Here is a 26,897-nt window from a genome sequence, read left to right on the forward strand (position 1 = left end):
AACAACAAATCAGTTTCAGAACAGTGCAATTTCTACACTTTTAACACAAATAACATTTTATTTTATTAATCTGAATTTTCATTTGTTTCTACTTAGGGCCAGGATGGTGGGAAAGGAGATAAAGGAGAACCAGGCCAGCCGGGACAGGCTGGACTACCAGGACTAAGAGGTAAAGATGTAAGTAAATCCTGAGCAGCAATTTCTGTAGTGGCGCTTTTACACTGTCTTCGTAGGCAGATTGATTTTTCATTTGTGGCCTTGTGCTCAAACGTGAAAAAATACCAATGAATTTTTAAAGCTTTCAAAACATTATTGTTCAGCATTTACACCTTTTAAAGCCTAAATAACATACAGTATTTACAATAAAAATACATTTATCTTAACAGAGAATTTTTGCTGTTTTGAAGTTGTGGAAATGTTGCCTCCTGTCACACCGGGTGACTGTGGTAATCTGTGTAGTGTTTTGGTGATTAGTTACTCTCTGTACTGTATTATGTAAATGGAGGATGGTAATGCACCTCTTTTCAGGGTGAACCAGGACCAAAGGCAGACCCAGGACCCAGGGTAAGTAAACAAATTAAGTTCTGTTTGTCCACAAACAGAATTAGCTGAATGAACTGATGAACCAGAAATATTCAGTAGGTCATTCATCAGAGGGAATCACTTGAAGTTTTAAAATTTTTCTTTTAAAAGATCATTTTTGCTGAGGGTCATAATCAAGCTTGTACTTACAATCCTCACTAAATGGGTATCATCTGATGTCCCAATTGACGTAGGCGTTATTGATAATTTTCCCAAAAAGTACAATTTTCCATGGCAATTGAAAAACATATCACTTTGAGGTCAGTGAATTCAAGAAGAAGAATCCTTCTTTCATATAAGCTACCCTTAACATACATTATTTGAATAGATCTCATTATTTGAATAGTCTATTTTAGAATTTTATAGCAGATATTCTACTATCTTGTGTACTGCATTCTTCCACCTGTACTTGTATTTGTTCTCAAGGGTGATCCAGGGCCTGCAGGGGAGCCAGGGGAGAGAGGAGTAAGGGTAGGTTTCTATTTTTCATTGCTTCATCAGGACTTTCTCACTGCTATCTCCCTTACCTTCCTTTCATCAGAAATGTGTTCATTACAGCAGATGGGTGGGGTCTTCTATTTAAGATAATAAACATTTGTTACTGAATGTGCCAGAACTAGATTTCACATGTGACAGTTTACTTTGTTGATGACTTCTTTGATAATGTCATATTTAGATGTTATTCAGGATGAGAAATAAACCAAAAACTGTTTTATCAGCACATACATTTTTCTCGCATACAGTATAGCGAAGGGAAGTAAATTGAATGCAAACACAAGAAAGTGTGTTTGGCTTGTTGAAACAGAAACCATTGTTCAGTGCTCTAGCAAATTAAGGACATCCACTGAGTACAAGAGTAGAAAAAGACAAGGAATTTAAAAATGAGGAAGCCATTTTTACCATAGAAAACCACTTGAAAGCCCCAGAAAACTACTACAATGGCTTATGATCTGAAATGGAAATGTTTCTTTGGTGCAGCCCATTTACATTTATTTATTGTATTTTCACTGGCTTTTTCAAATGTTATTTTTCTTCCAGGGCCCGCTTGGCCTTCTGGGACGACCTGGAGATCCTGGGGAAAAAGGAGAACCTGGGATTGCAGGAGCACCAGTAAGCACAGCTTAAAGCCACAACTTATTCATTTTCTAACCTTTTAAACAATCCTTCGATGTTTTGAAGATCAGTTAAATTTATTCAGTCAGGTAGTTTAAAGCAAAAATTCAACTGTGAAGACTAAGATGCTCATTAAGAAGTGGCAGCCAAAGTGCACCAGAACGCTCACCACACATCAGCTATCAGTGGGGAGGAGAGCAGAGTAATGCAGCCAATTCATAGAGGGGGATTATTAGAAGGCCATGATTGGTAAGGGCCAATGGGAAATTTGGCCAGGATGCCAGGGTTTCACCCCTACTCTTTTCGAGAAACGCCCTGGGATTTTTAATGACAACAGAGAGTCAGGACCTCGGTTTTACGTCTCATCCGTCTCATCCAATATTACAAATTAAAATTAAGCAGACACTGCCTAGATATTTCTGTCCCTTTGAACAGAGCAGCTGGGCAAGGGGGCACCTAGTTATTGATGTCACCACAAAAAATGCATGTTACTGACTTATAAATTAGTTTGAAATCAAGGTAATTCAAATTCCTTCCTCACAATAAATCTTGTTTTACAAATGCCGTTTAGCACCTGAGAAAAAGTCTGTCAGTCATTTCAGTTCCTCTCAAAATCCTGAGTTGCATCCTGCTGAGAATCTCAGGAAAGACTTGACAAAAGCAATCCCAAAGCGACCTGGGAAGAATGAGCCCAAATTGCACTAAGTCTGTAGAGACTTGTGCAAGAAGTCATCTGGTTATACCTTGAATTCCAGACCTCAACAAGGCCTGTATCTGTACTATCCAAGATAATGCAAGATTTTTAAGGGCACATCCATTCCAGGTGGAAATAAATAATTCCAGGTGGCGCTTTGGAAAAAAGGTGTTTCCACCAGATATTGAATTCATACTGTAGGTCTGAATACGTATGCAATATTCAAGTTTTTTTTCTTTAGTTTGTGCTGATGTTTACTGCACCTTTTCTTACCCTTATAAGACTTTAGGTTGAACGTTTTGGTTTGAATAATTTAGCAAGCACTGTATAAGTACAGGATACAAATCCATATTACTGCAATACAAATTATTATAAATTATTAATTATATGAAATTAAGTTCATTCAGATTTCCATTAGCACAATAAATCTTGTTTTACAAAAATTCATTTAGGTATAATCTAAAAAATGCCCTTACTCCATACAGTATCTTTAACTGTATGATATTGTTTCCAGAATGGCTTACAAAGCTTCCAGTTATTCTGGAACATGACGTCTTACTGTACAGTACTGTATATCACTCTGTCATAACATTGATCACTAACTCTGCCGCACTCACCTCTATAATCATTACTGTTTGATTGGTTGACCTTATTGAACTAGACAAATGATTCACTGATCTACAGTATGTTAAGCTGCTGATCTGTAGTTATGAAAACACCATCCTGATTCCAGCATTTATTGCAGTTCTCTCTGCTGTTTTGTAAGGTGTTTTCAATTGAATGATTAAACTTTTTAAGGCTGCAACATACTGTTAGATTTCTTCTTCCTTTAACTGCTTTATTTTCCTGTGCAACAATGTAGCAATACTATTGGTCAGATGATCAGTGTAAATAAAGCTACTGACAATGGGTCTTGCCATCTCTGTTTCTGGAACTTTGTCTGCTTCCAGCAGTATCAGACTTTGTTTCTGTTTGTGTTGCAGGGCGTACAGGGACCTAGAGGAGAGAAAGGAGACACTGTATGTCCATTTGTTTTAATTGTTGATGCTTCACCTATTACTACAAGTTCCTTTCCTTAAACATTTAAGTTAAAAAAGAGAAGCAATAGTCAGTTATTGATTTTACTGATTGCAAATATCTTGCATTTTCACTTAAAATATAAACTACTTTAAAAACAGTATTTTTTTCTGACTTGACTGTCTTAATTGCAATTGCTAGAATAATTGCTTAATGGTTAAAATAATATATAGATCTCCTTTATTTTTCAGTACTAGTTTGTAGTATTACTGTATGTTGCAGAAATATAATATTTCTGTACAATATGCTTTTCCCCTCAATTCTCAAAGGGAAAGCCTGGACCACCTGGGCCTTCTTCTGTAAGTGAATACTTATATTTTTCACTTTTCTTTTCTTCTTTTGCAGTGTATTTACTTTCATGTTGAAAAGATCTAATAATTTTCAAATATGATTTATACAGTCATAAAAATACATGGCTGTATAAATAATCCTCTTCCAAAAACACTTAAAAAACATTACAGAAATCAAAAAACTTTGCAGTTATTTCCTATTGCTAACATCATTGTCCTGTGTAAGCATAATTCCAAGGCATGTCTTAATTATACGTGTCCTTTCAAATGTGCTTTCAAAGTATATATTTTCCAACCAAAAATACTATTTGTAGGAAACATATAGGTGCACATATTAATATTCATTTTTGTTGCAGAATAAAGCTGATAAATTAAAAGGCAAAACACAGCTTATTTTCTCAGACTATTTTCTCACAATCTTCCTTTGTCTTTATCATTTGTATTCTAGTTTATGCTGTCTGAGAACAGCATCATCACCAGAGGTGAAAAGGTAAAGAACATCTTGTAATAACTGAGTAAAACCAATAGAAGTGTGCATGTTTTGAATTGAATGATTTTGCTTTTCCAAATTCCACGTAAATTTGTGCCAAGCAGAAAGGTGTTGGCTAGACGTCATCATAAAATCAGGTCAATTGTAAAAGTTCTGAGGCTTCATGAATGTGACTGAAGAGGTGAACGTGCTGATATTCATGCCTCTGTGCACCAGGGTGACAGCGGTGAGCCAGGATTGCCAGGTGACCCAGGACTACCCGGACCAAGGGTAAGTTTATAGCCTAAATACACTCTCATGGGCAATTGTCCTGCCCAGTACACCAGTCATAGCTCACAAAAATGACACTACATTAATTATTTTCCATTAGGGGCCGGAAGGGCGTCCTGGGCCTCCAGGAAATGGACTGGTATGTATTTTTGTTATTATACTGTATATTATATTATATACTATAGAACTATGTTTAGTTCCTGATGCTGAATGTTGTATTTCCATTTCTATTCACTAGCATTTTGATTGAACAATATTTATTGCTCTTCTTATTTGTTAGAGGCTTGAATTGTTAAACATAATGAACACTGGTGGTATTAATTTAAATATATCAGATTATATGAACCAAAGTTTCATAGATAATATATTCATTATCAATATACTGTACAATAAATTGAAGACCTAATGAATTTCCAAAAATCCAAAGATATTCAGTAGTGATGAAATGAGGTTATGTGAGCATTAAATTCAGGGTATGTTCACATGCACAGACTGTTATAGTTATTATAGTTTATCTGTGGGTGCTTTATTAACTTTTAGCATTAACATTCTACAGAACCTCAATTTAGAGTAATAAAAAAAATCCTCAATAAATAATAAATCTCAATTAAAAAAATTCACACGTCTTTTTCTTCAGAGGAAAGCCAGTCATATAATAATAATATTCCAGGCATGTCTTGTGTAAAAAATAGGAACTGGATAAGTACAGTATAAGTATAAGTATAAGTGTAAGTAGCCACTCAGAATATGCGGTACATGCATTAATGTGGAGCGTTGCTTTATGTAATTCACTGGCCAAAGATGATCAATAGGTAGCACTTGTGTTAGATGATGATGTGAAACATTTGCTTCATTTAATCCGTTTCTTCTACTGTTTAACTCGCATGTTTAAATATGCTTAAAATTGAATATTAATATAGAATTTTACAGCTAAAGGAAAATGTTGGTAGCTGAAAATAAAAACAACCGAAGTACAATGTAATATACTGTATATGTTATCTACATAAAAAAACAAAGTACACGGCAGTATTTCACCTTCTTCATAAACATTTTATGCATTACATTTTTTTAACTCAGTAACTTACAGTACATGTTTTGGAAAAGTTTTGACATGCTTTTTATAAGTTTACTCATAAAAAGCTATAATGTTTAACCTTTTCTAAGAATGTCATGAGAACACTGTCCTTGCTGTTATTGTTGTAAAACAAAAGTTGTTCTACTGATTTAAACCACTTGATAGAGGGAATGTTAATATGGAATCATGTAACTAAGAAATTTTGGCAGCTAAAAATATCACTATTCCATATTTTGGAAACATTTTGATATGTTTGTGCTTTTGAACAGGAGGGCAGCTTGCCTGCTCTCTGGACTTTCATTCAACTGAAATCTGTGAAAGCTAAATTTGGACCACTTTAGAGGCATGGAACCTGTTCTGTCTGATTGAGGAAGAGAGAAAGCATCTCAAAGGAAAAGCACATGGGATAAAAGTATCAGAGCCATGAAAGACATTCTTAATTCCTGTACAGGTAATAGGGTACATTTCCAGGGACCTTAGGCACATATTCTCACTGAACATGTTACAGACTGGTGTGCTCAAACTGTGAAGACAAATATGGACTGTTTTTTGCATGAGACATGCTGTTTTGCAGGGAGGGCCAGCAGTTCAAGGCAGGGATGGGGTTGATGGCAAGGATGGTGCACCAGGACCTCCAGGGCCCAAGGTTAGTTATTTCCAGTGGTAAGAGATGCCGTTGTTAACCACACTTGTGGAGATACGAATGAAGTATTTTGAACCTCATCCTCAACCCATTGCATCATACTATAATCATATTTTTAGGTAAATACAATTCCTGTCAGTTTTGTCTGTGCCATACTGATCATTGATGGCAGTAAGGATGACATTATCAACCTCACCAGAGAAAAATGGAATTGGGTGACTTGTGCCTTGGTGAACCCTACAAAAGCAATTTACAGAAAGGGGAGAGGCGTCACCTTGTGAGCTGGCTCTGGTATTTGCAGATTTACTTTTAAAAATGTTTCAAGGCAGCGTTTTAAAGGGCTCACTGTACACTCTCTGCATGTGCCTAGATCATCCCAGAAAACTGCATTATTTCAAAGAGGTTCTACATGAAAGTTCTTTCAAAAGTCAAATGCTTTTTTAACAAAAGTTGTTATTTTCAATTCTATGTATCATTTTTTCCTTTGAGTTTCATATTATTCTTATACATAATGACTTCAATTTCACCTCCTTTATTCAGGGTGAACCAGGAAGGAAGGGAGATTCTGGCAGTGCTGTAAGTATTCCAGTCTGCAGCTTTCCTCCAAAAAGAGTTTTTCACGTAATCATGAATGGTTATATGTTTAATATTTTTTTTTTTGCAAATAACTTTGCATTGAATTTGGCATATTTCTCGTATTTCGTTAACCAGATCAAACAGATCTTTTTTAAAAATAACTAAGAAAAAAAATAGGACCATTAAAATGTGTGAGTTACAAACAAAAACTCAGAATGCAAGTTATATTACTTGAGGGCACAAACAAAGACAGCTATAAGTATGATACCTCACTATAGGCTTGCACACATCGTTAGAAGCTCCATAAAGTTCCGTTAGGAATCACTGCTGGCCATTAACATTAGTATTGTTACTGTATATATTATGGTTACAATAAGCACTTTGTACACTATAGCCATTATTTATTAATACTATTAATATTAATAATATTAATATTATTATATTTAAATTTGTGTGGCAGTAGACATTATTTGAAAACAAAATATCAGCCAGTCTTGTTTTTCAGTATATATAGTTTTATACAGCCCTAATTAGTAAGGCAAGCTTGAATGTTTTTATTTACACTAAAACCTTTTCTGCTGCTCTAGGCGCAACAAGGCACAGCACAGTAAACGCTTTCGTACTGTGAACGTACATACAAATACCCCAATACATGGAAAAAGTACAAAAAGGCATATAAATGGCACAAAAAATAAAAGTACAAAAAATACCAAATGAAACCTGCTTTTGAAAGCCATGGGGAGCATTTGTTCAAGAGGGTAATGGCCGGGGGAATAATAATACGTTCTGTTGTAGAAAGGAGAGCCCGGTCGCATGGGCATAACTGGAATGCCAGGCCTTCCTGGGACCCCTGTAAGTACTGTACTGTTTATCCTCTGTCAGCTCTAAGCAAGAATATCCTGTGTGGATTAGGGGCTCTGCTAACACATGGCCCTGTTGAACATTTGTAGGGGAAACCTGGTGTTGACGGAAAGCGAGGAGCCACTGGAAAGGACGTGAGAGAAATTTCTGATTGCAACCCGTTTCCGACATGTTTTTAAATTTCTCTTTGGAACAATGCAGTGACGGCAGGCACCATAGTTGGTGTTACTGTTAATAAAATATTGAAATCGCTGTTTACTTTCTTAATGTCAGGCTACTTGCAGATTGTAGCAAGAACAGTAACAGTAAAACATGCATTATTATAATAGCTTATAATACAAATGTTACTATTCCAACCTTTTCATTAAATGTTTTTGTATTAAGAACTATGCAACAATTGCTCAATAGTCTGTCATTTTCTTCAGGGAGAACCTGGACTTCCAGGAGAAAAGGGAGGAAAGGTACTGGAATGACAATACCGTACATCACTAAATGTCAGTTTAGCTGGTAACACTTTAAAATAAGGTTCAATAATAAACCTTAATAGATAATGTACATTTGGCATTTTATCTGTTAATAATATTATATTTGTAGTCTATATATAATACTATGAATAAATTTATCAGAGGTTTCATATTACATTTCCATTGTCAGATCTACAGTATGTGCATTATGAAGAGGTAATTCAATATTACATCCTCAGCTTTGTTCTCTGATAAGCGTTACATCCAGTTTGTAATTGTAATGCAGTGAAGGTATCGCACCTTTATTTCTATGCTAATCAACTGGACTTTGTTAGTAGACTAGTTACAGCATATTTGTAAGTAGTCTACTCACTGTTAGTCTCCCAAGAAATGGGCTAATTAACATTTATGATTGAATTACCATTCAATTTACCGTGGCTAAATAGAAGGAATTAAAATCATTTGTGTAGTTAAAAATATCAAATAAGACAGGCAAGGTCTGAGACATACTGTATAGTATCTGATGTAAGGAATGATTTGTTGAGGATTTTTCCCTTTGAGAGCTCTATACAATTGTTCTTTGTTCTTTGTTCTTCTACTTTGAGAGACACTTAATCTTTATTGTTTAATAACTCATAACATGTGTAACTGTATGTGTCCATTTATATATACTATACCTTTATGGACTAAAATTAACTTAAACCCCTCTTGGTGTAATCTTTCATGGTTGAAAATCACTGATGAGCTGAGGTGCTGTAGAGCTGAAGGAAGGAAGCTCTGTCGCCTGTCTTACAGTAATGCAAAACAAATCTCTTATCTGTTCTTTCACAGGGTGAAAGGGGTGATCCAGGCAGTGCTGTAAGTTTTGTTGTGTGTTATACTATGTTCTGTTATGAAAAGAAGTGTAAGAAAGTATGCAAATTAAAAATTTAAACTGTTTTGAGCAGTTAGATGATGACACCGTAGAAATAACCAGACAAGAAAACTTCAGAAGTACTACTGTAATAAAGAAAAACAGAATAATGCCATATTCTACACTACACATTAGCAGTGTCCAGCTGTTTTTATCCTTATAAACAATAGTCCATATCGTGCCTATTTCTTAACTGTTATTAGAAAAGCTCAGTGTCTAGGCAGGGTTTGGGGTGTACACTATTAAACAGCAAAGCGGCAAGTTATTAAAGAAATAAAAGAGAGTGTAGCAAGTTACCCAGTGAAACAAAAAAAATCCAGGAGTTCTCACGGGGCAAGAAACAGACTAAAATTAAAATAAATGGAATAAAAAACAACACATAGATAATATACAGTACATAGTAAAAATAAATGAAAAACACAGGACAGAAGTAATGGGGAGCAATTTGGTACCCCAATTCAGCAGAAGGAGCACGTTGTTTTACAGGACCAGGAGAGAGATGGTGCAGATGTGTGCAGGAGGCACCTTCCACCACAAGCAGGGAAGGGAGGATAACAAGTGACCGTGTCCCTCTCAGTGGTGCCAGTGTTTCACCATAGGAAATATAGTCCCGTTAAAGTTTTCTTTATCCTTGTATGTAACATATTTTCAAGATAGTGATAAATACCGTATAGTACAGGGTGGCACGATGGTGCAGTGGTTAGCATTGCTTCCTCACCGGACATACAGGTAATGGGGGGGGCTTGGATTTAACTCCTGGGGTGCTATCTGCTTGAAGCTTGTGTGGGTTTATTCTGGGTGCTACAGTTTCCTTCCACAGTCCAAAAACATTCTGGTAGGTTGATTGGCTTCTGGGAAAACTGGCCCTAGTGAAAGTGTGTTCCTATTTGTATCTAACCGGATGTGAACCTTGCGATGAAAAGACTTCCCATAATATAATATGATATAATATGATATAATATGACATAGCATATGGTATTGCTGCATAAGAGAATGAATGCTCTTATTTTCCTGAAGGGGAAGGATGGGGCAAAAGGAGAGCCTGGGGCTCCAGGTTTGCCCGGTCCTCCTGTGTTGCTGAACATCCCTACAGACCTCACACCAGAGGAGGTAGGGCGGCCACTTTCTGTCACAGCGACACTGTCATGTGTGTTAACATCGTATATACAGTGCTGTAACAGTTATATCTGGAACACATTCTAAGAATGCTTCCTTTTTTGTCTCTGTTCATTAATTTCACTATCATGTTCCATTGGTTGTGTCTTTGCTCCTTTCTCAGCTCTAAAAAAAAGTGAGGTGTCAGCAAAGATTTTCTCGGGTACCTCAGAAATGACCATTTGTTGTTGATTTTTTAGGGTGCCTCAATTGAAAATGCAAGACAGCCATTGTTTCCTCTACCTATGGGTCCTCCTGGAGTTGCTGTAAGTCATGATCTGTTGTTCCATTTTGGGATTTATGGAAAATTATATCCTTTGTACTCCCTTATATAAATGTTAATTGTTAATAACGCATATTATATATAGATTTTCCCCTTTTTTCTTTAGAATCCTTAACACACTAGATCTGGCTGCCTCTCTGTCACATTGCTTGTGCGGAGCAATGTTAAATGAAAATTTTGCTTCAAAGTCCAACTGCTCATTTAAAATGCACAAAAGCTTCTTTGGATGTTAATGATTGCTTTTGTGTTTTTTTTTTATTTTAAGCTTACTTTTCACTGTATGTAATGCAACTCATTTCTGTAATGGAGCTCTGACGAAAGTTCGGGAGGCATGAGGGCAGGCGGACTAAGATCAGCTGCCACAACCCACAATTAATCCATACATAATTTCTCACATTCCCATACAGTATATACCACATGTCACGCGCTCCTCTTCTTTGCTTGTTTTTTATCCCTCCTCCACTCCATATCCACCTATGCAGCTATCCCCTCATCGCCTTTTCACCAGGCATATGGGTCCTAGACTCCCTGTCCTATGACCACAAGGCTGGCCTCAGCCAAGCGGGTTAAACCAGGTTTCTACAAACTCAATACATGATTCTGCTTTCACACAGTCTTCAGCTGCCCTCATTCCTCATGGACTCAGTCTTGTTAGTGTTAATTATCCCAGGCGTCAGCCTGAAGACGGATACAAAATCTACAGTTTTGTGGGAAAGTGTCAAAACACCTTTGATGTGCTTGAAACAAAAAAACGAACTGAAGTTTGGAAGACACAAAAGAGTTTGAGATGAATCCTAGAATCATATGACATCAAAACATCTATTCAACTATCAACAGATGCAAATTAATACATCAGTATTTACTGTATGTTTGTTTATATGAGGCTCCTGTCTTTATGCAATTGAAAACTCATACAAATAAGATTTTGTTTAATCTAGTCTCAAAACGGGTTTTGACAATGGCTGAATATTTGTAGGTATCACGGAGAACAGAAATGAAAATTTTAAAATTTCAGTCACTAATTTACAATTTGGTTAAATGTGTACTCTTCTAGTTCTCAAAGAATGGTTTCATTTGCTTTTTAAGCTAGGTTTGAAAACTGGGAAATTTGGAAATATCAGAATTCAGAAACAGTATTGCATTTAATAACATTCAATACCTGTTGTGTATCTATTCTTATTTTTATGTTTTGCATGTACTGTATAACAGGGTCCTCCAGGCATGAAGGTGAGAACAAATTCTGTTTTCAAAAAAGTATTGATGAATTCCTATTCACCCCATTTGGTATTCTCATAATGAATAATTCTACCTTTTTGTAGGGAGAGAAAGGAGACAAAGGTAGCAAAGGAGACAAGGTTAGTGATTTCTTCAGAATTAAGTATGGATTTCCAGTGGCACTACTTGTTTGTCACTTACTATAAGAAAGTCCATTAGTATGCATTAATGTCTTTTTTGTTGGTAACATGATCCCATATAATATGAGATGAAAGGTTTAGTGCTAAATGTATAACTGTATTCTGGTAATTTTGGCATTTGTGTCAAAAAGTAATTTGGGTATAAAAAATATTTATGAATACTTTTAGAAAGTAAAATAAATACCAATCTCCAACAAGACAATGCCAACAAACTGAGGTGGTGTCTTTAGTTCAAAATGTAAGGGTGTGAATGTACTGTATTCTTAGACATGGGATTATAATAAAGACAATATTACTGTGGTGTTTCTGGATATTATTTTTTTAATTCTAGGGTGATCCTGGTCCTGCAGGAAAACTATTTGAAATGAAGGTAAGTAAATCCTGTCTCATAACCAATTCATTTATCATAATCCATTCCTTACTGGACACTAGCAGCATCAGTACTATGCCTGAATAGTTCTGTTGAATACATGTTACCACTTTGAACATACAGTATGTATCTGTTATTTTATTGATACACTAACTGTATATTAAGCACCAAAAGACACATCACTTAGAAGTGCAAGACATTCACAAAGTTATAATCAGGATAAATACTATATCTTTTATGTAATGTTCTCTGCCATTTTATTCACCATGTATGACATTGGTAAATTCAATATGCAGATTAATATTGCTATCGATGTGGAAGTGTAATGAGAATTTCACAGGATAGTTCTGTAGTGTACTTTTGCATTGGATGCTTGGCTCTGTCCTATCCATCCTCAACCTTGAAGCAGCTCCATTTAAAAAAAAAATGAAATTAATTAGAAGAGTAGTGGCACTTTAACATTGTAGGATTTCCTCTCTCTCATTACACAGGAATTAGAAGCACTATTTGAATCCTACGGGATTAAGGTAAAGTTAATCCTCTCCCCTTACTTTGCCATGATCTTATTCATAAATAAACCCTGCGCCTGTCGAAGTGAAGACCAGCAGCTCTAAAAGGCTTGTCTGTTTCCCAGCTGCCCCTGCTGAAGGCTCTTGTTGACAAGCTGGTGCAGGAGGGCATAGAGGAGGTACTGCCACAGCTTACAAGCTCAAAGAAAAGCAAAGGTGACAAGAAAAGAATTAACTACAACCACGTTACAGACTACACAGTAAGTATGCATATGGATTCTCATTGTAGGTTCTTCTCAAGATAAGTAAGGTCAGTAAGGCTTGTGCACATGAAATAATAAAACATATTATGAATTCATTGCCCTGCTCCAGAAAATAGGGTTCTCTTCAAGTTGAGATATAGTACTTCAGATGGGTTATTCAAATGCTCAGGGTGTTAATTTTATTTTACCCGTATCATTTAGTTTCTTGCCTACTAAGAAAAAATTAATTTGTAATCAGGTTCAAAACTATTGGGAAATGGATAACATCTAGAATTTATATAGCAAATAATTGTACCACATAATCGACCACTGGGGTGCGGCATCCATCCGGGTGATACACAACAGGCATTATGCACTAATTGCCTCACTACACAACAGATCTAGAGACATAAGAAATGCCTTCACAAGTGACATTCAGAGTGAAGTATTGTGATGCCAGAATGTGCAAGCACAAAGTGCTTGACCAAGTTGTAGAAACCTTGTTTGAACATCTCACTAAAGGGCATTATGTAATTTAAAAAAATAAAATCCTTACACATATACTGTATAGTGCTTTTCTGGACACTCCATTCAAAGTGCTTTACAAACAGTGGGGACTCCCTTTCACCACCACCAATATGCAGCACCCATGTGTGGTGCGACAGCAGCCAAAGTGTACCAGTAAGCTCACCACACATCAGCTATCAGTAGAAACGAGCACAGAGTGATGAAGCCAAGTCGTAGATGGGAATGTTAAGGAGGTCATGATTGATAAAGGCCAGGGGGAAATACTGTATGTCCAGGACACTGGGTTTAACACCCCTACTTTCTTCTTAAATATTGCAGAACTAATATAAAGTATCCATTGTGAATCTGAAGTATTTTTTTCTTTGATTTTCCTGAGTAAACACATTTACAGAAAATATATTTTTTTTAAAGAAACTCTAGATTGGAAATAAAGCATGACCTACTTTGTTCAATTTGATTTGGATGAGCTTTAAATGTGCACCAGTCATTGAAGCCAACCCATTTTGATTGCTAAGCAAATACAGAATGTACCTGTTGATATAAAATTATCTTTCAGATACATTAGGGGAATATAGTAAATAATGGAAATTATTTTAAGTCACCTGACATCTTTGTGAAATCAAAAGACCTTAGCAGTATTTCTCTAATATTTCTTTCCTTGGGAATCTCTTAGCATTTGTTTTGCCTTTTTAATCTACAGTATGTAACAAGACAGATGCAAAAAAAACATACTGTATGTCAAGACCTGAAAGGCTCTGTATCATATTGCTCAATTTAAAAGACTCAATTTATGAGACTCACCAACGGTCATGGTAGAATAATTTAATGTAGAAATATACAGTATATTTGCCTTAATTTGTTGCAATTTCTTTTTCATATACAGTAAACCAATTCTGAAATTTAAGTCTCTTCTTAGAACAAACATGAGCATGTACAGTAAATTTGCACTGCTCTTCTTTGCAGAGTTCTTTGAAATATGATCTTTCCAGTAAACCACTGAGTGAAATGGACTTGACTGAGGAAGGTGTGGACACTGTGACAGAGGAATTACTCCCAGCTCCCATCATACCAGTAAGACTGAAAAGATCAGTTTGACATAACGTAGGAAGCAGCTATTTGTAGGTTAACATGCTTTAAAAGAAAAATGCTGAAGATACTGTTTGCAAAACAGTTACTCTGATAACTGCAGACTGTCAGGCATAAGTTGTCACATTGAATTTTGTTTTCATTTTTTAGTTTTCTCCACGATATTGAGCAAATGTCACTATGTTTGCATTACTGTTTTTTTATTTATCAATTAACTAAATATAAGATCTTTGTTGGCTTTATTATTTATTTTATAGGATACATTTGATTTTGAAACCAAGGAAGGAACAGCTTTTGACAGCAAAGTAGTCGTTCGCGGTTCGCTTACTGATAGCAATGCAGGAAATGAACTCATAGAAGATATAAACAATGGGAAGGAAGATGATCAAACTGTGACTACAGGCCACTTTGGTGGCACTTCTCCACCGGAATATGTCCTGCAAACGCCTGAATCATTAGAAGCACAGTCTTTGGCAGATAAGGTACTGTTTGAAGTGAGTACAAATGGAATTATATTGTAAATTGCTGATGTTGCCCTGATCATTTTTCATTTTATTCTTGTTTAAATGAATTTGTGTATCAACTATTTTAGAGCTGTACAGCATGTAGAGGTGTGACCCCTGTTTTAGCTGCTGGACATCCTGTAAGTACAGACATGTGCAGGTGAGACTACAAAAGCAGAGTCATTCTAAACCCATGCACAATATTAAAATATACCAATATTTGTGAGCCAGAACCTAAAACAGCAGATAATCGGTAGAACCAGTCCATTCCAGGGCACATCATGAATAGGGGGAATTATTAGCGTAATTGCAAGCGACCACGGTCTAAGAAAAAATGGAAAAAAGGAGCATCTCACTTCATCGTTTTACATCACCAAAACCACAAAATCGTTTTTAGAACCGATAAATGACGGTAATTTAATCAAACTGTGCTTGTGGGCCACGTAGTCACAAGTAACCATGGCGTAAGTCAACATTTACTTTTGAGTCATGCATCATATTTAATCGTTTTTTACCAACAAAACCACAAAACCTGTTATCAATCGAAAAAGGACAACTAGATCTTTAAAAAAAACGTTTTCAGAACCAAAAAACACAGTGGCTTCGAAATTCCATCGATAAGGTAATCAATAAGCCAGCAAAACATGACCCCAAAAGCAAAAACCAGCAAAAAAAATATATCCCATGTTTTTACCTTATTCTGAAGCACGATATATATCCACAAACGGCTAGACTAACCCACCTCCAGACCTGGAGGAAACTGAACATTATTGGCTTTGGAATAGATATTTGAAACTGGACCGCCAGAAATAAGGTGATCTGCTTGGTAAAAAACGCTGTCATTCATTGTATTTTCAGCCATTCAGAGCCTTTAGGGGGTGAGACTTCCTCTAGAAGCCTAAGGCTGCATTCCACCTGCCTTCTAGCTGTCAATCATTGGCTCAGAAGGGGTAATCAATCAGTTTCTTATCAGTGGTTCTTTTTTCACACCAGGAGGCAACTCTGAGTTTTTTTTCAAAGCTTAACAGCAGAAAAGGGCTCTCTAGCAGTGTCTAAAGGTTTTAATAGCAATTGCAATGGTTTTTATTGTTATTGCTTTTAATATTTTTTATGGATTTATTTTGGGATGTGAGAAATTTCATTCCAGATCCAGTCTTCACAAAACATTCTGTAAATTTTTTTCAAATTGATCAATTTGTCCCAAAGTTTTATCCAAACTAGTAGACACCTAGGCCAGGGCCTACAAAGCATTTTCAGCTACCTGGCAGGCCTAGAATTGAACATTCTGACCTCTGAAGACCAAAACAATTTCCGCCTGCTGTTTTTTTCATATGTTTGTCTGCTGAGTGGACACATTAAGAAATAGAAATTTGACTATTCACACACAAAGCCAAGGGGGTTAGCTTCAATTTAAGACCTGAACCAGGCTCCTCCTTTGTTCTGCTGCAGAGATATAACAAAATGTATAAAGGGAGGAAATTCCAAACATGTACAGTACATTCATTATCCTGTCCCAGAAATTGTCATCATCACATTCCTGACACTTAGATATGATTTGAACTATTTTAGTATTGATGATAGTGTGTTTCCATTGCATTAATTCCAATGTAGCAACACATTCCCACACGCAATCACAGTAAAACTACTTGGTCTGACTGGATTTTGCACTATGTAATTTTCCTCTGTTTGTCCCGATTAAACTATGTGATGCCAGGTCAGAGGTCCAGTTGTGCAGAATGGTGCAAAATAACATGACTACATTAGTAAGAATAAATCTTTCATTAGTATGAAATAATAAAACTTAACCTGAAAAGCTTATGTGATAGATGATTCTCTTTACCTATTAATTCCCATTAAAAATTCCTAAAGCAAGAATAGAAAGAGTTTTAGCTGGCTACAAGAAACATTTAGAAGTTGTCTGCCAAAGGAGGTGTTCCTAAGTAACGAATGACTTTTGCACGTGCCACTTTCACTGTTTTATTTTTTCTATCCGTTAAATTCAGCAAATAATTATTAATTGTGGATTAAAATATCCAGAAATATGGCATGTTTAAGTTTGTACCCTGCAGAGGCTGTGTTCTTTTCACTTAGAGATTCAGTGAAACCTGCAATTTGACCAGGGCAATTTTGCCCAAACATGGAACTGTAGGTTATTTGGCTTCTCTGGTGTGAGTGTGTGCATGTTTGTGTGTGTGTGGGCCCTGTGAAGGACTGGCATCCCAGCCAGGGTGTACCCTGCCTTGTGCCCATTGCTTGCAGCGATAGGCTCTGGCTCCCTCATGACTTTAAATTGAATCGATGGATTGTTAAAATTGTGTCAATCTGTACTGCAAGACGATGTCTGAGATTAATACCATTACTGTGTATAAAACCATAAATTGGTAAGAAAATCTAGATAGAATAAATCTCAAATTCCTAATCTAGTTTTATTGGGTAAACTAGATCAAGATTACATGCGTGACTCATTCCTTTGAATCAGGGGAATGATAAATGGATATTGCAAGAGACTGTTCTATGCTCACAGTTATATTGACACTTTAACTGTGTTTGGTTTTAGTTTTGTTTAGGTAAGGTAAGAAGGAAAATACTTAAAAATGCTTTTATTTTCTTTGCCAGAAGAGGTCCCAAACAGCTGTGGAAGAAATGAGAGAAACTCTAAAAAGTCAAGAGGAAGATTCCTTAAACAAAGTATCTGCTGAGAGGAGGAAAAGCAAAGAAAAGGGAAAGGTTAGACTCAGAGGTTATGGATGCCACATTGACATTAATAGTGTATCTGTCATATAATACAAAGTACAATATTTGATCTGAATATTTATGAATTGTATGACAGATTATTGTTAATTAAAAATCAATAAGATTTATAAATAAGGAATAAAATACTATGCTGATGCACAAAAGAATAAAAGAATCAGGTCTATTAGATCTACTCAAATAGTTTTTATCATCGCTGAAAATTAGCAAATGTCTTGAATCTCAAAATTTCTAAAAATGCGAACAAGAATACAGGTCAATGAATCGTGATAGGCTTCGAGTATGAAATGTGACTCACTGAATAAAAATAAAACATTCCAAAGTATCAGCGTGACAAAACTATCCCACTTGCTGCCCTATCTTACTGTACATTACTCACCTATCCATGCATAGCAGAGCACCCACAGCATGACTGTCAGGAATAAGGGAAGTCACGATGGGGTGACATCACGACACTTCAGATTCAGGGATATGAAGTGCATAAGGTTATTATGCAATTGGCATCATCAGTTAAGTGCACATCTTCCCTTAAATAAGGGCTCTCTATGACAGTGGTCGGTTCAGGTTTGTTAGACCCTCACTGTCAGGGTGACCGTGAGAAAACAGTTTTTATGGGGAGACTCCTGAGTGAGTGAAAGTTCAAGACCCTTGAAGAGGGGCCAGTTTCAGCAGCAATACCAGAGGGAATTAGAGTGTTTAGAGTCTCATAGTGAAGCTCCTGGTTTCCTAGGTCTTGCATTAAGACTTGTTTGGCATGATGTGTGCAGTCTTGCGGTGAGGTACCGGTTATGTTACTAGAATCAAGACCTCAGGTTAGAGTTTATTAGTCTCACAGTCAAACTTTTTAGGTTTTTAGGTTATTAAAAACAGGGCAAAACTTTCAATAAGTAGCAGCCTCAATCATTCCCGTGTCAGTTAGACAGTAAAAAGAAGATCTTAAGGGCAAGACTGGCCAAACAGAAATGGCCGAATCAGAATAGTTTCCATTGCTACCACTCGTAGGGATGAGAGGCTAACTGATGGTCCAGTGATGATCCAGGGGTTTATGTCACAGATTCCTTATGCTCAGCTACCATCTTATGGTGAATCTGATCGGTCACACCATGTCACATGATCCCCTGGCATTTTAGAGGCCATTCTTCTCTAACTACTACTCCTGGTCCCTGTAAGGGAGGGAGTGGTAGCTTTGAAAGAAAACCACCTATTATGGAGAAAAAGATGGTCAAATTAAATACCCTTAGCCTCGTTGAATAACTGGCAACCAGGGGGAGTAAGATTCTACATGAGGAAGAGGGATAGAGGAGTGGACAATAGACTAATTAGAAGGCGTAGAAGCACAGAGGGAGTTCTCAATAGCAACTGGTTGAGCTGCCTTACAGGCCTGTGGGAGTGCTTGAGAAAATACAGTTTAGGCTGTCTTGAAGGGAGCTCATAGAACCCCTCTGGGAACCTCTCTCTCTCATTGGTCTTTTTCTATGGAAGGCTTAGTGGACTTCCTGTTTCTTCTCTCACACGCAGCTCTTACAGCTCACCACACTTTCTCACTCATTTGGTCTTCTAACTAACTTGATGCACCCAGCTCTTTCTTTCTCTCATTTTACACTACCTGGCATTGGAGAACTAATTTTCTTCAAAGATTCACTCTTTGCCTTGTAGTTCTCACTTTCTTCACTATCTCATTGTCATCACTAGGCATAGAGTTTAACTTACTCGGTGGTGCCCAGTTCTCTTTCTCTCATTCTCTTTATCCCCTGATGTCCCTGAGCAGTGGGCTTGCTGTTTCCTCAGCTTTCTCTCTCCTTCACAGTTAAGACACAGTTGTCTAGACTGCACTCTGCTTTCTCTGCTGAGAAGATATGCTGCTACCTTGCTAAGCAGTGTATCACTCGTCCAAGTGCCAACACTTCCCATCAGCCCTCGTCCAGAATGTTGTTCCTGTTCCTTGGCAGCATACTTTGCCGTTGCGCCTGACAAACAGGGTGCTCATGCAACCTGCCTTGTCCAGGACCTGTGATGCACCTCAGAACAGCATTCACTATGTATTCTTCAAACTGCTGCATAGGCCACCATGTCCAAAAGTTTTGTTGGCCAGCCCAACCTAGCTGTAGCAACAACCTGTTGCAGTGGTAGCCTTATTCCCTGGTCTTCCCAAATGGTTTAAATGTAGACTGGCTCATTTTATTTTTTTTATAACCTTGACTCAATAAACTCATTTTGTCAATTTTTAACTTAACTCTAGTACAAATCACTGAAAGTCATGAAATCTCATAACTTGTGATCAGGATTTTGTTATCACAAGGATATCACTCAAACAGTCAATAAACATATCTGCTCACTATTTAAAATATACTGTAGATAACAATATATATATCCCCAGATGTTACAATTTAATTGTGCATCAGTATACCTTACCAAACCCTAAACATTAACCATATCTCTCTCTTCAGTCTCCGCTAATCAAAAATGTCGGTTACAATTCTTTTTCACCATTTGAAAAGTAAAGCAAATAACATACTCTTTGACTGTTATAAAACTGCCACTTTTAAAAAGTTCATAAATACCATAACATTAACAAATGATGCTTTTTAGACCTTACATTTTGATTGCAGGTGCAAATTTAGAATTCAAAGCAGAACAAAACAAGTGTCTGAGTTAAAAGATATTCCTGAAAAGATTTACAGATACCTGGAAAACAAGCATATAATTTGTCAGCCACAAATTATGGCATTGGGCAAGGCATTGATGAAGCAACAGGTTCATTTTTTGGCATTTGAACTTTGTTTTTTACTGATCTGAAATATAACATGATTAATAATAATAATAATAATAATAATAATGTTATTATTATTATAACATGATTAAAGTTTTTCTGAATAAGATTCATTTACTGTATTGTCTTGGTACCAGCACATACAATATTTTAATGGACATCATAGTCTTACAATGCCCTACATTCCGTGCTATTATGTATTAAGTGTGGTTTCTCAAATATACCTGAAGTGGGCTTATTGAGTTTATTCATATATTAGATCGTTTTAACTTTTTGATTCTAAATAATCTTTAATATTCCTGAACAGGGCAAGGGAAACTCAAGAAGAAATAAAAGAGACAAATCAACTATGGTAAATCGTGTTTTTAAAATGGAATGCAATTTTATGCTTTTAGTGGTTTTTGTTAATAAAACAAATTATAAATGTTACGTTTAAAATGTTAAAGCATGAACTAAATATGATTTAACACAATTAATGTTTAATTAGATTTAACTAGACTAAAGTATTTCAATGGTTTGGTTTGGCCATAGACAAAAAAGGTTTGTTTTACATATATGTGTTGTATATATGTATATTTGTTTAGTTTACATATACAGTATTTAGCTTGTGATGTACAGTGATTGCATTATGATCTGAAAACACTAAATAGTATATTTTCATGCAAAATGGAAATCAAATATTCATAAAATATCATTAAAAATTAATGTTAACTATTCCGAAATATAACTGTATTCATTCTAATTTAAAAATTCATAATGTTGTAATAATCCTAAACTCTTTCCACTGTAAACTCTTATTTTATATTAAATACTTACTGTATAATTTTCTAATTAGCTAATAAACATAATGCAAAATATATTCCATAAATATACAAACATTTAAATAAATTCATAACAACCTTTTGATAGTCAACAAAACCAGCTCATAATTTGAAAGACCCAATTGCAGCTTTTCATCCTTGAAATATTAGTTACAAGTTTGTTGCTATTTTCTCATCTAAACTGTAAAATACAAAAAATAAAATGTCTAAAATGCTTGTTTTACTTTACAGTTCTGTTACATTTTCTATTCGTTATACGAGTTTACAGTTTGATATTAATTCACAACTAATTATCATTTAATTTAAATTCATTCAATTCTTTAAGGAGGAGGATGTGTTGCATGAGGATATGGAACTTAAGAAATCTCAGGTAAGTAACTACTGTATCTGAAATACAGTAAGTCTGCTGCACAATTCTAAAAACCTGAAGATGAAATAAAGGATTTTATATAATCTTGTAAGAAGTTGCATATTAATACCTGTATTATTAATCTCGTTGCTATTTTTAAAGGTAAAACAGTGAGGATTTGTATATACTGTAGAAAGTGAGGAATCTTTTGTAACTACAAATTTGCTAAAATTCTATCTACAAACTGTATTGTGTCTACAATTTGCTAATTATAACGTCACCACTGACAGGCAATGTTGGTGGCCATAGTAATAGTTTTTAAGAGCTGAAAATGTATGTGAGAATCTTTTTTATGTTATCACTTTAAATGGCTACATAATGTTTTGGAAAGCACATTGACTCTGTCTTTGTAAACTACCTGTAAATATTGATACTCAGCCTTTTAAGAATGCCCTCTTCTTGAATCCCAAGAGTTTATGACTTCTAACTCATTCATGGAGGAAATTATATCAGCTGGTCTAACAGGAAAAAGTGGGTAAAGTCAATTCTGGACTATGGCATTTTAATTATTTTTTTATCTCTTTAGGAGAACATCAGAATAGAGACCCCTCTGCACTCACAAGAGGATCAGGTCTGAAAATAATAGTTTTCTAAACGTTTACACTGTAATTGTCAGCTACAGTAGCAGGGATGTGCAGATGTTCATTTTTGCTTTTCAAATATTTTTTAAATAAGTGCATTCTGTTACGAACCCTTGTTAATGAAGGCAAAATTGTCATTGTCAGTCACGCAAAGCCAATCAGGTTAAAAGATTTAAGTTTTTGTGTATATTTCAACATTTGAATTACTGTACAGAGAACATAATTATAAGAAGCCTGTCTGTTCTAAAGATTATATTAATTTTGGAGAAAAATGTAAAGCATCACAAGCAAAAACCAGAATAAATTCTGAAGAGATCTGCATATCCCTGCATATTGAAGTTTGAAGGCATCTGTCAATGCTGATGTGCTTTCTAAACTAACTACAGATTGATTCCTTATTGCACTGCATGCTCGGTAATTCCAATGAAAAGCCATGCTATTTATAAGGAATTGTTTATGTGAAGCTGCTAATCTTTGCATGGATGGCTTGAAAAGGTGCCTTGTTGACTTTTAAGCCTATAGTGGGGTTTTTTGTTTCAATCCCAAAGTATACTCTTTTGTATTGTGTATAATTTTAATTCAAATTGACATTTGTTGCATTTAATACATGCCTACAGTTCTGTCTACAGCTGTTCTACGGTCATGTACAATGCACCCCAAGATTTTCTTTTACAGGGAATTGTCAAAGTCTAGTTTTGAAAAAGTCCTTCTACTTCTAGATACTTCCCAAAATGAAATTCAACTGGGAGACTTGTTTGGAGTCTAAAAAAAGTTTGACAGTATTCTTCTCTATAGTATGTCCTCAGATATGGGACTTTAAACAGAAATTTAAGACAAAGGTCAGATCCTAATCTTGCTTACTTCTGCTTTCCTATATATTTTTATTGTTTCATCTTTTTCCCTTCCCCAATCCTCCTTTCTGTTGTCCCCATAGGAGCCCCATGGTCACTGATGCTCACTCTGCCCAAGGATGTGAACACACAGTGTCAGTTTAAATTGGGTCTGGGTCAATTCCCCTGTTTCCCTTGCCCATCTCACAGCCCATCACAACACATACAGGGCCCTGCCCCCCTCATACTGGTGTCCAAACAGTACAGTGTCAGCCCTCAACCCATCCCCCACCACCTTCCAAAGCTTACACTTACAGCCCTGGTCATCCACGCTCCCAGACTCAGGTTTTTCTAGTACACCAGAACTCTGCTTGCCATCAGTGAATCCCTCCTGACCAACCCCCATGATTCCTGACAATCATTCTGCTCTGTGGGTGCAAGTATGTGGCATCTGTCTCCTTCTGGGTCAGTGCACTAACATAGAATGTGAACTAAGATATAAACTGAGTTACAGTATTGAACCCCATCCAAAACTGAAAATCAGAGAATGTCCACCTTAAAAAAACAAGGTCAAGGTGTTCACATTCATTATCTCAAGCCTGATTCTGTTATCAGCTCTTAGGAGTCTTTTTATTCCTGCTACTATCTGTGTTCATTCAAACCAGCTATCTTATCCATGGTTAATCAGCTAGTTCATACAGTGTTCTCACTAAAGCTAGCTTCAGCACTGATCACTTTTCCAGACACTCTTCTAAGATTGGCACAGCATCTTTCATAGTCCATTGTGAAATGCCAGTCTCCACCATAAAAACTCTAGGTCACATATCTGTATATCCAAACTGATCCAGTCTTTGAGCTTTTGGGGCTCAATTAGGGGTTTGGGCAGCCTCATCCTTGTGGTGATGCAGGTGTTCCCTCAGCTAGGCAAGTTAACCCAAACAATCTCTAATACTTTTCATGTCTATATTGCATTTATTAGGATCTGACCAATTCACTGACTTAGTTTGTAGAGAAATGGTTATTACACTGGTGAGATAAAGAAAAAAAATTGTTTCACTTTCTTGGAAAGAAAATCGGCCCATTCCTGACTCAAACCATAGAGAAAAACTAGTTTTTTGCTTACTTTAAATAACCTTATTCTTTCCACGTTTATTGCACAAAAGATTACTTTACCTGTGTCAGAATGAATGTGTAGAGGTTCATACCTTTTGAGCATATTTTTCACATTTCTGTACATGTAAAACAATGGAAGTATATACAGTAACATACAGAAATATGATTTTTTTCAGTTTGCGCAATGCAATCCAAGAGATTCTGTGTAAGGCCACACCCTCAGGAGGCCTGTATAGCAAGACAGAAGCTACAATATATATTCCATATACTGTACAGTATATACCTTCTAGACTGTTTATAGACTGTATATACAGGTACAGTATACTTAATATACTGTCTAGAAGGCATTTTTGCATTTCTAGAGCATAATCTCATATATAAAAAAATATTTTAGAAATTAGAAAAATGACATTTTTAATGCAGTGCAGTACTTGAAATGAATGTTATTATTTATATTTTAAAGAATGTATTTCTGTGTTTAAAGCTAAATATACTAATCAATATTAAATGCTTCAGAGCTTGTGCTTTTGCTAACCCTTTGTATATTTCACCAGTGCAGATGGGGCCATAATTTAATTGAAAGTACTAATGTGAGTTGTTTATCTAGAGCTTTTATAGAAAATTAACATGGAATGTTAAATAACTTATAAACGTTCAAGTGATGGAATTAAAAACATCACACACAGTGTCAAATTATTTTTCACCAAAAGCAGATTTTGCCCAGCAGCAATTTACTCCAAAATCAGTTATTTGCTTTTCAATGACTCATTTTGTTGTGGTGGTCAAATATAGTAAACATTTTAACTTATAAGTTTAATATATAAAACATTTAAGATTATATCAAAAGTTTTATACAAATGTGGAGCATTTTTTTCATGTTCAGGTGATAATTATTGTACGGGTTATTCTAGAATTTATAATTTATAGCTTTGGCATTGATACACTAATAACTGAACTTAAAGTAATATTTTCAGAAAAAGTGATAAAAAATAATAAGAACAATGGTGGAAATTGTGGTCTTCAGCCATAACTGAACCATACAGTAACAATAAATCTCTTCTAGATTTATCCCTAATTATGATGAAATAGGTACACAATTATCTTAGAAATATTTATGGATTGACTTTTATGTCTTGCTGAATAACATAAAAATGTCATACTGTAATCTTAACAGCATTGCACAAAGTGAAGTAATATATGCCATAAATATGTCCAGTAAATAAAAGGGTCACATTTACTCACACCCCTGTAGTTACAGTAGTATTGTGTAAATACTTCTCTGGCAGATATTACACTGACAAGACAACTCCTGTAGTTTGAGTTCAAGCCAGATAAAGGTCTGAAGATTTAGATGGACATTTGAGAACAGTTATTTTGTGTACAGTTAACAATTTTGTTATGAATTTGGATGGCCTGTCCATTTTTAGCAAAGTTTGAGATTCATGGCAGAAGGAGCCAGGTTTTTGATCAAAATGTCCTCCTACAGGCTGGAGTTAATGATTTCCCCTGTATACAGTGAATAGGGGCTCTAGGACTTGCAGATATAAAACAACCCCCCCCAAAAAAAACCATGTCTCAGTGGGCACACAGTGTTTTCACAACATCAGTTGTAACTTTTTATGTCAAACATAATTCTGATGAATTTAGTTTTCCATTTTATCTGACTGTAATACACAGTTCCAGTTGTCAATTTAGTATGGCAAATATATGTAGTAAAAGAGGTAGTATGGCAAATTTGATTTTCCTCTCTGTGGTTTGCTATCAGAAGAGGCTTCTTTCTTGTAACCTGGTCATGAAGGCCGCAGGCAGGGTAGTTTTTTTCACGTTGCTTAATCATGAGTGTGCAGATTTATGTTGGTGTGCTCCCTTTACAGATTTTACAGTTACCACCCAAATTCCAACCAGGCTTAAATTTCTTAATAAAGGACATTACAGTGGAAAGTGGTGGATTCAGATTTTTGTAGATTGTTTTTATAGCCATCCACAAACTTGCTTGCAGTCTTCAGAGAGCCCTCTAATTTTAACCATGATGACAAATTCTACTAGTGAATTCTTTCATGTGCTACTTCCATTGATGCTCTGGGGAAACAGGAAACCTTTGGAGGTCTTTATAAAACATTGTCACGCAAAATTATTCAGACTTACGTTAAGTGCAGGAGTATTCAGGCCCTCGAACTCAATATTTGGTGGAAGCTGCACCTTTAGTCTTTATGGATAACCCTCAAATTGGGTTTGTGCCTTTCATGGCCATTCTTCTTGGCAGATCAAGCTCTCTCATGTTTGGGGAGCAGTTTCCAAGTATTTCCTCGGGTTCTCAGTTTTACTCATGTCAGGATGATGTTGACTGGGAGTTCTTAATTTAGAGTAAGATGTAATGCTATGCAGGTACACCAAAAAGTTACAATTTTGTCTTGACCACAAAACCTTCTGCCACATGTTTGTGGTATCACATGCTTTGTTGAAAACTGCATATGGAATTTGAG

At 35.9% G+C, this 26,897-nt stretch overlaps 1 protein-coding gene across 4 annotated transcripts in view; it reads left to right on the top strand.

Annotated features, from left to right (window-relative positions):
- col7a1l (collagen type VII alpha 1-like) overlaps positions 1-26,897 on the top strand; it is a 156,546-nt gene that overhangs the window by 69,318 nt on the left and 60,331 nt on the right. For 2 of the 4 annotated variants that reach the window (XM_088645415.1, XM_088645418.1), the window contains exons 49-76: positions 97-177; positions 529-564; positions 1,009-1,053; positions 1,621-1,692; positions 3,373-3,408; positions 3,736-3,765; positions 4,205-4,246; positions 4,463-4,516; positions 4,617-4,655; positions 6,166-6,237; positions 6,775-6,810; positions 7,606-7,662; positions 7,761-7,805; positions 8,097-8,132; positions 8,967-8,993; positions 10,066-10,158; positions 10,404-10,469; positions 11,696-11,713; positions 11,806-11,841; positions 12,233-12,271; positions 12,763-12,798; positions 12,906-13,040; positions 14,514-14,621; positions 14,894-15,130; positions 17,756-17,866; positions 20,968-21,012; positions 21,807-21,851; positions 22,417-22,461. In XM_088645415.1, coding sequence (XP_088501541.1) covers positions 97-177; positions 529-564; positions 1,009-1,053; positions 1,621-1,692; positions 3,373-3,408; positions 3,736-3,765; positions 4,205-4,246; positions 4,463-4,516; positions 4,617-4,655; positions 6,166-6,237; positions 6,775-6,810; positions 7,606-7,662; positions 7,761-7,805; positions 8,097-8,132; positions 8,967-8,993; positions 10,066-10,158; positions 10,404-10,469; positions 11,696-11,713; positions 11,806-11,841; positions 12,233-12,271; positions 12,763-12,798; positions 12,906-13,040; positions 14,514-14,621; positions 14,894-15,130; positions 17,756-17,866; positions 20,968-21,012; positions 21,807-21,851; positions 22,417-22,461 — 1,722 coding nt within the window. The remainder of the gene's footprint in view (positions 1-96; positions 178-528; positions 565-1,008; positions 1,054-1,620; positions 1,693-3,372; positions 3,409-3,735; positions 3,766-4,204; positions 4,247-4,462; positions 4,517-4,616; positions 4,656-6,165; positions 6,238-6,774; positions 6,811-7,605; positions 7,663-7,760; positions 7,806-8,096; positions 8,133-8,966; positions 8,994-10,065; positions 10,159-10,403; positions 10,470-11,695; positions 11,714-11,805; positions 11,842-12,232; positions 12,272-12,762; positions 12,799-12,905; positions 13,041-14,513; positions 14,622-14,893; positions 15,131-17,755; positions 17,867-20,967; positions 21,013-21,806; positions 21,852-22,416; positions 22,462-26,897) is intronic. The other 2 variants (XM_088645416.1, XM_088645417.1) reach the window with 2 other exon arrangements.

The sequence above is a fragment of the Lepisosteus platostomus genome, chromosome 9, assembly GCF_059453375.1.
Source record: "Lepisosteus platostomus isolate fLepPlt1 chromosome 9, fLepPlt1.hap1, whole genome shotgun sequence".
Classification (NCBI taxonomy): domain Eukaryota; kingdom Metazoa; phylum Chordata; class Actinopteri; order Semionotiformes; family Lepisosteidae; genus Lepisosteus; species Lepisosteus platostomus.